A 13341-nucleotide genomic window follows, 5' to 3' on the forward strand; every position below is an offset into this window, starting at 1 on the left:
GTTTTTATGGAAGACTATCTTTATGGTAAAGATGTGTATAACCTCATAAATATTTCAGAAGAGATGCTTCAGACCTCACATGTCTGTACCTCCTTCCTTCCTTCCTTCCTTCCTCCAGCTTTTGCATGAGCTTGAATAAAGGATAATGTTGCTTTAAGAGTTGTATTAAATTTAATGAGTCATCTCTTTAGAGCAGTGTTTCTCAACCTTGGTGACTTTAAGATGTCTGGATTTCAACTCCCAGAATTCCCCAGCCAGCATGGCTGGCTGGGGAATTCTGTGAGTTGAAGTCCAGACATCTTAAAGTCATCAAGGTTGAGAAACACTGCTTTAGAGTGACAACACCTTTTGCAGCAACCTGAAAAAGAGGGGTTGAATAGAAGAAGAGGTGCTGTGGTCACATTAGGTCCAATGCAATGGCTTCTTCCAATCTGGAGTTTGCCCAACCCTACCGGTGGTCTAGCCTTGTTACGCTAGAGTTTTCTCAGTGGAGAAACGAAGACTATTACTCACTCCAATTTATTGTCTCCGGAGGCTTCTACAGTTCTGGGACTCTGCAGGAAGATGCTGATGTCTTCAAAGGCCCTGTTCGTTGCCAAGCCCAGCAGTCATAGAACCAGCTTAGGAGACCCATCAGAGGGACAGAAGTTCTGACTTCTATGCACAGAAGGGACTTCATGGTCAGAGAAGCATGCCAGAACAAGCTGGTTCAAAAATCAACAGGAGCAGCAGAACAAGAGGGGCAGGAACAAAATATAGCAAGCACAACGTCACCTTGATGGTAGAATCCCCTCTGCAGGGAATTTAGGCTCTTGTGGTTGAATCTTAGAGGCTGTTCTGCTGGGTTTCCAGTGATCAAATGCTACCCTTTACTTTTTATGGGGGGGGGGGGCTGTTTTATTATAATGCATTTCCCGTACTGCTTTCTCAACCAGCAATGGTTCTGTTGTAAACAGCATCTGACTCTCATGGTGTCAGGCCCAGCCCAGGAACAACAGTGAAACAGTCCAGTTGAGTAAAGTTCCTTTATTTGCTTACACCTCATAGACAGAATTTTGCCAGGCTAAATCTGTACTACAGCAACTAGTGGATGAATATACCCTGGGAGATTCTAGGGGGTGGCTATCCTGAACCTCTTCTTCTTCTCACGCTCCCCCGTGGACTGTGTTGTGTCTTGTCTCCTTCCCCCTCCTGGAATGCACCCCCTCCCTCCTGATGGCCTTGATCTCCCACATCACCCTCCTCTTCGTTCCATGGATTAACCAGGAACACAACAAACAAACATGAAACCTACTTTCTGCAGTCATGTAATCTGCCAGCTCCGGGACTGAGAGGCCCTGGAGCTTCCAGACCCCTTGAGAAGGTCCTACCACTTCCTTAATTGGATCACAGTCACCCATTTCCTTGCACGCTTCATCTGAATCCATGTCTTCTGGACCGGGAAATGAGCCGTTTCAGTAGAAGTCAAGGTTTTTCTTAGCTAGACTTTTGGGGCAAACTGGGGAATCACTAAAAAAAAAAAAAAATAGGGGACAGGGGTTTAGTGAGGGAGGGTGTCACTTGGGATATTTCTTGTGTTTTTCCGAGCCACGCTAAGCTGCTTCTCTCTGCAATAGGTGGCAGCAAGTTAGCTGATCCCCAAAAGTAGGGTTGGATGTGTTTTAGGTTAAGGCCGGCAAGATCAAAGAGGCAGAAGTAAAACCAAACCATTTCTGTATCACGGCCAAGGAATTTCCATGGAGAAATCCATGGAGTAATCAAAAGTTGAGCTCTACTGAGAATCTTTGTCGTTCTAGAAAGCATCTTATGGGGTTTAGATTTTCATTTGTCGGTGTTTGCTGACTCAGCCACCACAGCCCCCCTTTTCACAGTTGTGATCGCGGAAGGTGTGGGGAGGTGGAAACTGCAGAAGCACGAGATCTGGGGCTGCTTGCTCCCCCCCCCCCGAGCTAGATGGAGGGGCCTAGTGATGCCTTTCCCAGTGCGCTGGGTGAGGGAGCCACCGGGGTGGTGGAGTGAATCAGTCAAAGAGGAACTTGCAGTTCCCAGCATCCCCCTTGCGGGCAGGGCTGGTGGGGTCCCACAGGGTCTCTCCCTCCTGCTGGGAAAGACGCTCAGGAGCCACCGAGAGCCACCGTTGCAGCCACCGCAGGGCCGAGGCGTTTGTGGGTGACGGAGGCCGTTTGCAGAATGTGACAGACACGCCCTTCGCAGAAGGTGTTGCTTTCATTTTAAGCCATTGTGGTTTCTAAGTTCTGGTTCTCTGATTTTCAAGCTTATAACAATAAATTGGCTCCCTGCTTGGGGGAAACAATAGCACGAAAATATCAGGATAGAGAAAGCGCCCCTCCAATCTCTGAGCAAAACAACATACCCTCGGCTGAAGCCAGTGAAGTTCCTCTTCTCACTTCCCTTTCCTAAAGCAAACATCCTTAAGTTTTTAACACCGGCTCTTTTCTTTCTTTCTTTCTTTCCTGCCCATCTTGTGGCGGGGGAGCATGCTCTATTTTCAGTTGCCTTCAAGGGTCTCGGGGGGACTGCCCAATGAGTCTGGCATGGATTTCTCGCCAATGGCCAAGTATTTGTTTCGTTTCCAAACTAGCTCCTTTCCTGTGATTCCGGCCCTGCAGGCAGACTTTCCATAAGCTGCTAGATTTCTACAGGTGGGGATTCTGTTGTTGTTATGGAAAAGGAGTTGGTTGAAAAAGCTGGGACTCCTCCAGACTGGCAGGGTCGGCACTGGCTAATCCGATTAGCAGGACTTGTGCAAAATCTAATGTATACCCCATTGTGAGCAGGGCGAGGACCGCAGCAGGATTTGGGAGGGGTGGATATTTTGGAGAGGGGTTGAGCTCTTGGTTGCAACAGATGGCCCAGCGCAAAACAAGACAGGGTTCCTGCATCTTTAAGAATTGCACAGGAACGTCTGCCGAATACGGTAAAAAAATCAATATGGCAGCCACAACCGTGCAACTGAGTGGGCGGAGCCTCACCGGCACCATTGTGGACGCCATCTTGACTTTCCTGACCACATCTGGCAGACACCCCTGGAGTTGCACAAAGGAATTTCATCAGGGATAGCTGGATAGGCTGCCCTCTGATTGACTGGGGTGGCCTCCCTTTGGGCTCGTATTCCTTCGGATAAACTAGTTGCTGACCAGGGCTTCTGACAAAGTTTCGTAACCAGTATATCTTTGCTATATCGTCTGTATGCGACTGCCCTTTTCCGTGCCAAGCCGGACAAGTTGACTCAGAAGAGCCTTCTGCTCTGCACCCTTATCTTCTGCAATTCAAACATGACTTGGGGCAGACTCCCTTTTTGCAGCCCACGCAGCTTTCTTCCAAACATGGATCTCTTCAGCAGGGCCCAGGCCAAAGCTGACACCCGCGGAGCCGCTCTGTGCAAAATCCCGCGTCCCCTGATTTGAGCTTCCTCGCTAGGAAACCTGGAGCCCCCTGCTGCTGCTGGCTCCTCTGTTAGTGCTATGATTTTTTCAAGGTGTATATCTACCTCGGGGTCTCTAGCCACGTCCGCCTTTCTATATATATCTCTGCCGTAGCGCTGTAGTTTGGAAGGTGAGTCCCGAGCGCTACTCTTACTCTCCCACCTCTGTGCCACTGCTCAAAATGAGGTTGGCCCACACGCGCACACGCCCCGACGGCGGTTGGCGCTGCGATGCCCTTTCCTGCAGCAAAGGAAGCGGGCTGGGGAGAGACATGCAAATCTTTCCCGCAGGGGCTGGGGGGGGTAACTACATAGGGGTGCTTTGAGGATTTTGGGGGGGGGTTGGAAGCCATGAAAGGCAAGGCTTCGCGGGTTCATTTCCACGTTCTGTCTTCAGAACCAGCCCCCATAACCGACACCCAGGGACAGGGGCGCAAGCGTTCAGTTTCTCACATTGTTCCCCGAAACCAACCTTGGCCTCGGGGGTAAAGCGGGTTTGCTTAACCTGGAGCCAGCCGGCCACCCTGGGACTGCAGCTCTCAGAATCCCCAGCCTTTCTTCGGCTGGGGATTGTGGTCCCAATCCCACCGGAAAGGTACGACAGGTTAAGCCACTCTGCTTCAAAGGACGCTGAATGTGGCATGCCAGCGTCCTTCCTTTCCGTCCTTTCCTCTCTTGGACTGTTTTTAAAAATCCCTTTGAAAACAGACCCCAGCTTTGCAGAAATACAGAAAGGAGGAACAGAAGCCAAAGCCAGGAAGTTTGCACTGCTAGCAACTGGAGTCTGGTGTCGAAATGACATCCGTTGCATGATGCAGGGTTCGTGGGCTGGATTTTAACCGGGGTGAGGTGGATTCCAATAGTTTCTTAGCCATGGAGCTCACCCTGGTTAGTGAGGACAAGGCAGGGTTGCTTTGAAGAGGAAGGAGAGAGGCTGGATTAATGCTGCTGCTGCTATATTATTACGGTTGGTCGCCTAGCCAGCCAGATGTTTAGACTGGATTTGGCCTTTTTGTCCACCCATCAAGTCCTTCCCAAGGACCTGGGAAAGGCAGATGTTGTTTGATGGTGCTAAAGGCATCCTCGCAGGATGGAAGCTGTTCCAAGTAAAGCTCCTTTTGCAATGGACAAAATGCAATGGTGATTTTGTCAATACAAACTGCTATCCATCCATCCATCCATCCATCCATCCATCCATCCATCCATCCATCCATCCCTTCTTCTTCTTCTTCTTCTTCTTCTTCTTCTTCTTCTTCTTCTTCTTCTTCTTCTTCTTCTTCTTCTTCTTCTTCTTCTTCTTCTTCTTCTTCTTCTTCTCCTTCTTCTTCTTCTCCTCCTCCTCCTCCTCCTCCTCCTCCTCCTCCTTCTTCTTCTGCAGTAATATATCAAGTCCATTCTTAACAGACAACTGTCTGCTCTCATGATACATTTCCATCCTTACGATATAAGCTGCATGTGTGAAGGCGGCATAGGTTGCCCACCCGGTGAGATTCCAATCCCGGCCACGCTCTTGGCCCCTTGTGCGAGCCCAGCGGTCCATGAAACCCGGTGGTGATTTGCTTGTTTCAGCATCCGCTGCGAGGAGAGCACGGCAGTTGGGTCCGGCTGACCTGGGTTTAGGGTATTGCGGGACCCCAGACCGCCGCCCCTACGGGCAAAGCGGGCTTTGGATGGGCTTTGCCGGCGGAGCGCCCGGGCGCGCCATGAACATGCGTGGGCGCAGCAAGCGGGCCAGGAGGTCGTGTGAAGGCGGCCCGGCGAGGCGCCCCTCCGCGGCCGCCCGGCCCCCGGCCCCGCTGCTGCAGCGCCGCTCCCCTCCCCCAGCCCCGCGCGGGCACGTCACTTCCTCGCAAACTTTTCCCTGGGAAATGTCTGCGCCGAAGTTGCTTCCCTTCGGCGCACCGGGACGGCGGAGCGGCCCCTTCCTCGCCCTCTGACCGCGGCGGGGCGGGGCGGGGCGGGGCGGGACGGGACGGGACGGGACGGGACGGGGCGGGGGGGAGGCCGCGCTTCCCTGCCGTCTTCCTCCCGGCTTCCTTTCTCTTTCTTTTTCTGCCCCCGCGTTTTCCGGCTCTGCATGTCAGGGTTCCTGCGCCGGCTACCGGCGGGCGCTGCGCGGCCATGGGCGACGGCTGAGAGCGCGAGAGCCGCCGGGGCAGCCGCGGGCAGGAGAAGCAGCCCGCGCTCGGGCGCTCCGGGACCCTCGCCCCGCCGCGCGCCAGCCGCGCCGTCCGCGCAGCGAAGGGACGCGGCGCCGCGGGCGGCTTTCGCGCGGGGCCGGTAGCCGCCGCGGAGGGCGCGCGGGGCCAGCATCCCCGCCGCCGCCGCCGCCGCAGCCATGGCCAGCGAGTGCGCGGCCCGCAGCCTGGACAGCACCGACCTGGCGGCGCTTCGGGTGAGTGGCCGCGCGTGGGAGCGGCGCTGAGCGGAGAGCGGGGCGCCGCGTTCCCGCAGCCCCGCAGCCGTCCGGGTGGCGCCTTCTCCGCTTGGCGCCGAGGGGGAGCCCCGAGCTTGGCGGCGCGCATCGCCCGGGGCCCCGGGGCTGACACGGACCCGGCCGGGCCGGTCGTGGGAATGCAGCCGCCCAAGCCGCGGCTGACCCAGTTAGCCGTTTAGGAGGAACGGCGCCAGAGAGAGGCGCGCGCGAGGAGAACGCCTGCCGCTTTCCCTTAGTTGGCGGGGAGGGGGGGTTTATTATCCCCCTCCCCTCCTGCTGTCCCCCAGTAGCTTAAAAAAAAAGAAAAGAAAAGCAGACCCAGGGAATCCCCCGTGCGAGGGGGCTGAGGCTCCCAAAGAGGGGGAGAGATTTGAGCCTGGGCCTCCAGCCCACCTCCCCATGTGTCCTCACAACAACCCTGCGAGGTCGCTTGGGCAGAAACGGGGGGTGGGTGGCTGCTTCTTGGCTGAGCAGGGATTTGAACCTGGGACTCATGGACCCATGCTGTAACCGGTGCACAGCGGTGCCCTCTTGCTGATGAAGGAATTCAACCCATTCTTGACTAATTGTACTTTGTGAGATGATAATAACAGCAATAATATGGCGCTTAGGTTTGTAATAGTAATAATGCCTAAAACACATTGCACAGGTTGGATCTGGCCCTGCGTGAACTGCGTTCTATTTCCATTGCCACCTGGAGGATTTTCGATCTGGCTGGCTTGTCCCGCTGATTTCCCGTGGCCTAACTTTAACTTTCCCTCCCCATCTCTGTTCAAAGGCTGGGTTGAAGTCAGTCCAATGGGACTGGCTCACGAGACAGACCAGCCTGCCAGCCTTAGCTCTGGAGCTAGCCCAATATCTCAGAGGCTTTAGATCCCCCTGAAAGGTGAGCTTCCCAAGGATAAATCCCAGGCAGGAGAAGCAGAAGCTGGGTTCGGGGGGGGGGCTTCTCCCCTTCAAAGGATCTTGGGGGGCAGGCAGTGTGAAAAATCTCCCCCTGCTCTGGAGAGCAGCTGCAGAGGAAATCTAGAGCTGCTTTGCTAGAGCTGGACCTTCTCTTCCTTCCAAACCACATACACTTCCTCTAAGCTTGCAGAAAAGCCCTTTAACAGCCCATCCCCAACATACGGGGTGGAAGTGGGAATGTGCACAGCCTGAGTGCTCTTTCACTTCTTTGCACAATGCAGAGTTGGAAAACTTAAACCCAGCCATCTCCTCTCTAGGAAATTGGAACAATGGTCACCAAACGCTTCAGAGTAGCCTTTTTTTTTCTTCTCCCAAATGTTCAACTGAAACCGGCTGCCTTGTAACTGAAAACCACTCCATGTTATTGTGCTTTGTGGTTTCCAGCAGGAATATGCATCATGAAAGCAATATGTATATTCCTTATATTTCACAGTGTATATTCCTGCTGGAGACCATCTAAAGTTTCGTGATAGGTTGGAATATAAATTTTGGTCACCACTTAATAAATGTCAGCGCTCAGGAACTAAAGAGAATTGGTCACAGCTTCTGGGATGAGTTACCTCTTCAAGCCTATGAAGAATATTATAATTTTCTTTTCAAACTTTTCAAAGCTTTATATCCAGGTCCCTCAGTCTCTCTTGGTATCCTTGATATCCGTCTGAACCAGCCCCAGGATTGTAAATCTTGTAAAGGATAATAACTGGAATTGCACAGACTTGGGGTGGAATCTGACCAAATGCAAATGCTACTTCCTAAAAAATGGGCATTATAATTCTAAGGATGCAGTCTAAGACTGCATTTGGCTTTTCTGAAGCCACATCACACTGGTGACTCATAAATAGACTCATAGCACAGATGACCATGTTATTTCTAAGATACGCTGGGTGGGGCACATTAGTTTACCTAAGTGAGGAAAGGCAGGAAGTGATGCAGAAAGTGTGAATTTTCTTTGATCGGTCCAGAGTTTCCTCTGAACTTCACCAGGCCTTGAAAATGTCAATGAGTCCAGATTTGGGGAAGAAGATTTGGGCAAAGTGCCCATAATTAACCGATTGAAATGTGCTAATGGAGAATTTCCTTGGCTGCATTCTGCAAGACGTTAGGCCTACAAATAGCTGTCTTTGCTGTTCTGTGGGTCTCACCCTCCAGATGTAGGGGCTAACCAAAGCTGAGACTTGAATCTGGGACTTGATAGAACCTGATCTAGGACAGTTCATTTGGTGCTGGGCTTCCTCTTCGGTGTTTCAATAATTTGATGCAGTTATTCAAATGAGTTATGGTTACATCCTTGATTATTCATACGATGCTTTTCCTAAGTTTCTAGAGCAGTTGAACATAGGTGGCTTTTCCTTGTTGATGTTTACAATAATCCTGTGTAAAATGTGTTCAGATAGAGAATTGAGGTTGAGACTGCTCCTGACCGATGGGGACTTTCAGTGGCTCTCTGGACTGTTACGGTAACTCCAACCCCAGGGTAAACCTAATGCTGAGATGAGTTGGGTCATGAGGCCAGTCACACTGACCTGGGTGAACCCATCCTGATGGGTTTGGCAACATCTGGATTTCTGGGATTTGTAATGGGAATCAAGAGATTTTCCTTGGCACTTTGAGATGGAAAACACCTGGAGTGGAAGTGTGGCTACAGGCCACCCAAAAGTGACCACCCTTCTTCTGAAGCTTGGGACTCAGAAAAGCTTTAGGAGATGAAGTCACCACCTTTAGAACTTTCCCGCTTGTGCGTCAGAAACTCATAGTTTAAAGATGTCTCTCTTGCAGCTTCAGCTGCTTTGCCGATTCATAATACTGAATGCATGCTTTGTCATAAATGTCATTCCACCCCACTAACCAATGTTTTGGATAGCAGAAGAGTTCTTGTTCTCCCTCTCTCCTTTAGTGCAAATCTTGCGTTTGCTTAAAGAAATGAATTTATTTGCTGTATTGCTGCCCAGCAGTTCCTGGATTAGAGCCATCCAAAGTTTTGTTCTTCCCTTTATTATGTCAGCTGATCCCTGCCCAAAAAAAATTGGGAAGGGTGGGGTTCAGGAAATCCTTGGATTTGTGAGAGAGCTTCAGTGTGTCTTTGTCTTACCAGCAAATGTGAGTTCTGCAAAGTTTTTAAAACCGGCTGAAGTTGGTGTAAGGCGCCGTTTGTGTCTTGGTTGAGTCATTGGTATAATTGGCACAGACAGGGGTTGCTATCCTAAGACACTTCCAATAAATGTGCCTCCAAGGTCTGCATCAACCCACACCCCGGGCCTTCCTGTCCACAAACGGTCATGTGAATTCACTCTGCTGCATGGAGTCATCACCACAAATCCCTGCTGGATTTTTACATTAAAAGAAAAAAAAAACCATTGCGCATCGTGCAATTTCTCTGGGTGGGATAAAGAGTTCTGAGGCATAGGGTGCAAAAAAACCCCACTACTTTGGTTCAACTTCTTTGGAGTCCTTTAATATATACAAAAAAGAACGCTGGCCTTCAGGAACCACATCGGACGTCTTTGGCTGTGCAGTTTTCTTGCTGTCGTTAGTGGCTATGAGAGAGCATGATCGGAAGTTTCTGCAAAGGAGGACTCACGGAACAGATTATTTTTTCTGGAGCTGTTCTTGCAATTTGAGGATGGAGATCTTGCAAGCTTTAGGCCATGTTACCACTGCCCCCTGACACTGGTCCTATTTACAGTGTCTAGCTCAGCATTTCTCAACCTTGTCAACTTTAAGATGTGTGGACTTCAACTCCCAGAATTCCCCAGCCAGCATGCTGGCTGGGGAATTCTGGGAGTTGAAGTCCACACATCTTAAAGTTGAGAAACAATGGTCCATCTAACTGTACAACCAGAGCCACAGGTCTGTTCACGCTTACCTGGCCGTAATTTAAGTTTCCACGCATACAAGCACTGGGTTTACGCTCTGTATTAAGCTAGGAGCATGTACAACTGTTGGTTTCAGGCTACCAACCCCACTGTGCCTTTGAAGTGTGCTGGGGCGCACACTCTGAGAAGTGGGTAAAAGAACCAAATTGCTCTCGCTGTCCTTTTGTCGCAATTCAGGTTCACAACATACAAGGAAGCATCTTCTTTCTGGATGTCGATGTTCAGTGGCTTGGTCGGTAAAATGCAGAGCCACGTGCTGTGGTTTACGAACCGTAGGGGCAGGATCCAGACAGCAATACACTGATTCCAAAGCAAAGCCGGCCACATTAACACTAAGCAGAATGGTTAAATAAAAATGGCTTATGATTGTTCGCCACCCAGAGTCACTTGTTTGAGATGGGCGGCCATATAAATGGAATAAATGAATAACAAACCAAAGATTCGCCTACTTCTGAGTAGACGCTGTAGGAGGACAGCCGATGGTGGCCCCCAAATCAGCAGGTGTCTAGTAGCACCTTTTCTGGTTGACCAGTTTTATTCAAAGGTGTAAGTTTTCATGAGCTGCCACACCCTACAGCAGATGCCTAGAGAAACTCCCTTCTTCTACACCTGTACCCTGCAGGTTTTCTGTATCTACCATTGTTACAGCACACTATTTGTGCAGGTGTTAGTTGGGGCAATAAATGGGCAGATGCAAAAGGCGTGGAGACAGAACGATGGTCCCAGGATAGGTCTGACATCCTACCTAACCCATCCTGCTATCCTTCCGCTACTCTGGTGAGCTTCTGGGTCAATGGTGGTCCCTTTGTCCTCTGGTTCAGGTGGCACAATGCCATGAGCTGATCCTGTTTTAGTCTATCCCCAGGATGGGGTTTCTCAAACTTTGCAGTATGGCCCCCCTTGAAAATGAAAACTGAGCTGGTATGACACCCTTTCCCTGCATGGAGAATGCAAATGATTTAGATGAGCAAGAAAATACACGGTTATTTTTCAGTAATTAAATATTGGTGGGAGTCTCACATTTGCAGGATTGCAGTTGGTAGGTGTGGGCTAGTGCAGGCTAGACCAGGAGAAAAGCCTGATTGTTTTTTTTTTAATTAAGCTGCAACCCCTCTCTATATTGCTCGTGACCCCCAAGGGGTCGTGCTCGGCAGTTTGAAGACCCCTCTCCTGGGGGAAAAGCCGTGCATCTCCCCGTATGCAGAATCTGTCTTGCCTGCTTGCTTGGCACTGAGCTGTGAGCCTGTCCTAAGAGAGAGCTTTTTTTAACCAACAAGTGAGATTAAACTGGCTGTTGTGTTGAAACTAGCAGCGATCTGCTCGTAGGCTCAGATTTCAGACTTTGATTGACTCTTGTTCCTGTTGGAACGTCCATGATATATTACAGTCTTCCCAACCAGTCAGATTCTTAATTATCCCAGAACTGGGCCCATTTTAGATGTAACGTTTCCTTGCGGCCATCCATTTGCATCCGTGGACCATTTGATCTCCCGCTTCTGCCAAAATAGTTGCATTTCCTTTGACAGGTGCCAAAAGTTTGACCCAACCATTTATCACTTGGAAGTTAATGACTCTAATGGACTCCACCATATGTTTCTCTTCTTGTTTGGTCTTTATCATTGGACAAGATGTCCAACAGGATGAAAAGAGGCAGGCGGTGACTTGAATGCCACCAAGCCTGCTTGCTGCCTTCACATTCTTCTGGGGTTGCCAGCGCAGGAAATTGGAGGAAAATGGACTTCCTTGATGTTTAAACCAGATGGAAGCCAAGATGTGGCAATATTGACATTTGTTTTCCGTGGCGGTTGTGTCTGTTTGCTTTGCTGTTCCTTGCTTATTTTCAGATGGGCTAAGCTAAGCCACAAGATCTCATGGCTTGAAAAGAGGACTAGACAAATCCATAGAGGACAAGCTCTAAGTAGCCAGTATATGACAGCTGTATGTATGATTTGTAGAGGTGTGATTTAGAGAGCAATGGAGACGGAGGGTTTAGAAAAGTAATGTGATGGTTTTGAAGGAGGAATTCAATGGCCATTGTGTAAATATCAGCTTAGCTTGGATAGATAGGAGGGGGTGAAGAAAAAAACTCAAGATTGCCCTATCTTGAGTCTCTTTGGTATAAGGGGATAGAGAGAATCTCTGTCAGGTTTTCAAGATTCTGTTGAGCTAACAATATAACCATAAAGTATAACCCATAACAGTGAAGTAAGAGTTCCAGTCGTTCGTATGGTGTCTATTTTCTGGCCTGGTCTTCCTCAAAGGGCTGACAGGGAGGAGCATCACCCTTTCCAGTTCGTGAGATGTCCGGTTGGTTACAGCAGGTCACACATGCTGCAACAGCTGGTCCTTTGACCTGATTCAGGAGGCTTACAATATGTTTGGCAACACATATGCTAAAATTGGAATATATAAAGAATACATAGAGATAGATTTGGGGGGCAACCCTGCAATCATAGAATTGGAAAGGGCCACATTTGTCTCAGGGGCTCCCTTGTGGCTGGAAAATCTCAACCCAAGCAGGAATTAACTGGACAGAGCAGCAGGAATGCAGAGAATGTAAACTTGCAATGTCTTGCAATGGATGTGACTTGGGAGCATGAGAAGAAGGCTGGCTCTTTCTCATGTGTTGGAGTTAGGGGTGGGAAAAGAGCGTGCTGAATTTGAAGTAAGTTTGGGTACAGATTCTGTACTATTTTTCTGACCTGCTTACATACTTCCAATTGCCTTCTGGTTGTGCCAGAATTATAATAAATATTTGGTTTCTAGCTATGTGTGTACAAGTCTCTGAGGAATTATAGCATAATTTGTGCCTGTGGAGCTCAGAGCAGGGGTCCAAATGATGGTCACAAATGATGGTTGTACAGCTTCTGCTGAAACACAGCGAGTGAAGGGTAGCCCATCACCTCTGTTGGTCATTGGATCCACCATCAAACTGCTCTTACCTTTAGTTTTTCGAACATTCAGCTATTACCTGCCGATCAAGTACTTGAAGGTTCACATCCTCCTTGATCTTCTCTTCTCAGAACTAAATACAACTGGCTTCTTTCACTTCTTGTGGGATTAGTCTCCAGTTCCTTGATATCCCTGTTGCCATTTAGTTAATCTGTTGATGAAGATTCTCAATCATCCAGGTGGAATTATCTGGAGGTTGAGTCATGGCAATTGGACTTCTTTTCAGAAAAGAAAGTCCACTTGCCATGACTCAACCTCCAGATTCAATTAAAACTTCTGTTCAAGTTTCTCTGATTTTTTTCTTTAAAACGGAGTGCCCAGAAATGAAGTTATTGAGGTGGAGTCTAAAGCAGAACAAAGTTAGAATATGCTTTCAGATAACTCAAAAGCAGTGTTTCTGTTGATGCAGTCTAGTGTTGCATTAGCCGCTTTTGAAACCAGGTTGTATGACTGACTCATATTCAGCCAGTGACTGACTACTAATTACTAATTTTAGATTTTTAATGTAACTTTCAAAAAAACTAAGTTCGCTATATCTCACCAGGATGTTAGAGCTTCTCAGGTTAATGTAGTGAAGCACATCATGAGGGAGATACGATTAAGAATGTTGTCTGTATTAATTCTGGACGTTCTGGTGTTTTGCTCTTAAGGTTAAATTAATGTTAAGT

At 49.2% G+C, this 13341-nt stretch overlaps 1 protein-coding gene across 3 annotated transcripts in view; it reads left to right on the forward strand.

Annotated features, from left to right (window-relative positions):
• The first annotated feature begins 5443 nt into the window (after window positions 1-5443).
• NRK (Nik related kinase) overlaps window positions 5444-13341 on the forward strand; it is a 74367-nt gene continuing 66469 nt past the window's right edge. For 2 of the 3 annotated variants that reach the window (XM_088151769.1, XM_088151770.1), the window contains exon 1: window positions 5444-5840. In XM_088151769.1, the coding sequence (XP_088007895.1) occupies window positions 5784-5840 (57 nt within the window). In that variant the 5' untranslated portion in view covers window positions 5444-5783. The remainder of the gene's footprint in view (window positions 5841-13341) is intronic. The other variant, XM_088151768.1, reaches the window with a different exon arrangement.

The sequence above is a fragment of the Python bivittatus genome, unplaced genomic scaffold, assembly GCF_059951505.1.
Source record: "Python bivittatus isolate LINGU-HERP-01145 unplaced genomic scaffold, Pbiv_v1 ctg000670_np1212, whole genome shotgun sequence".
NCBI classification, from domain to species: Eukaryota; Metazoa; Chordata; class Lepidosauria; order Squamata; family Pythonidae; genus Python; species Python bivittatus.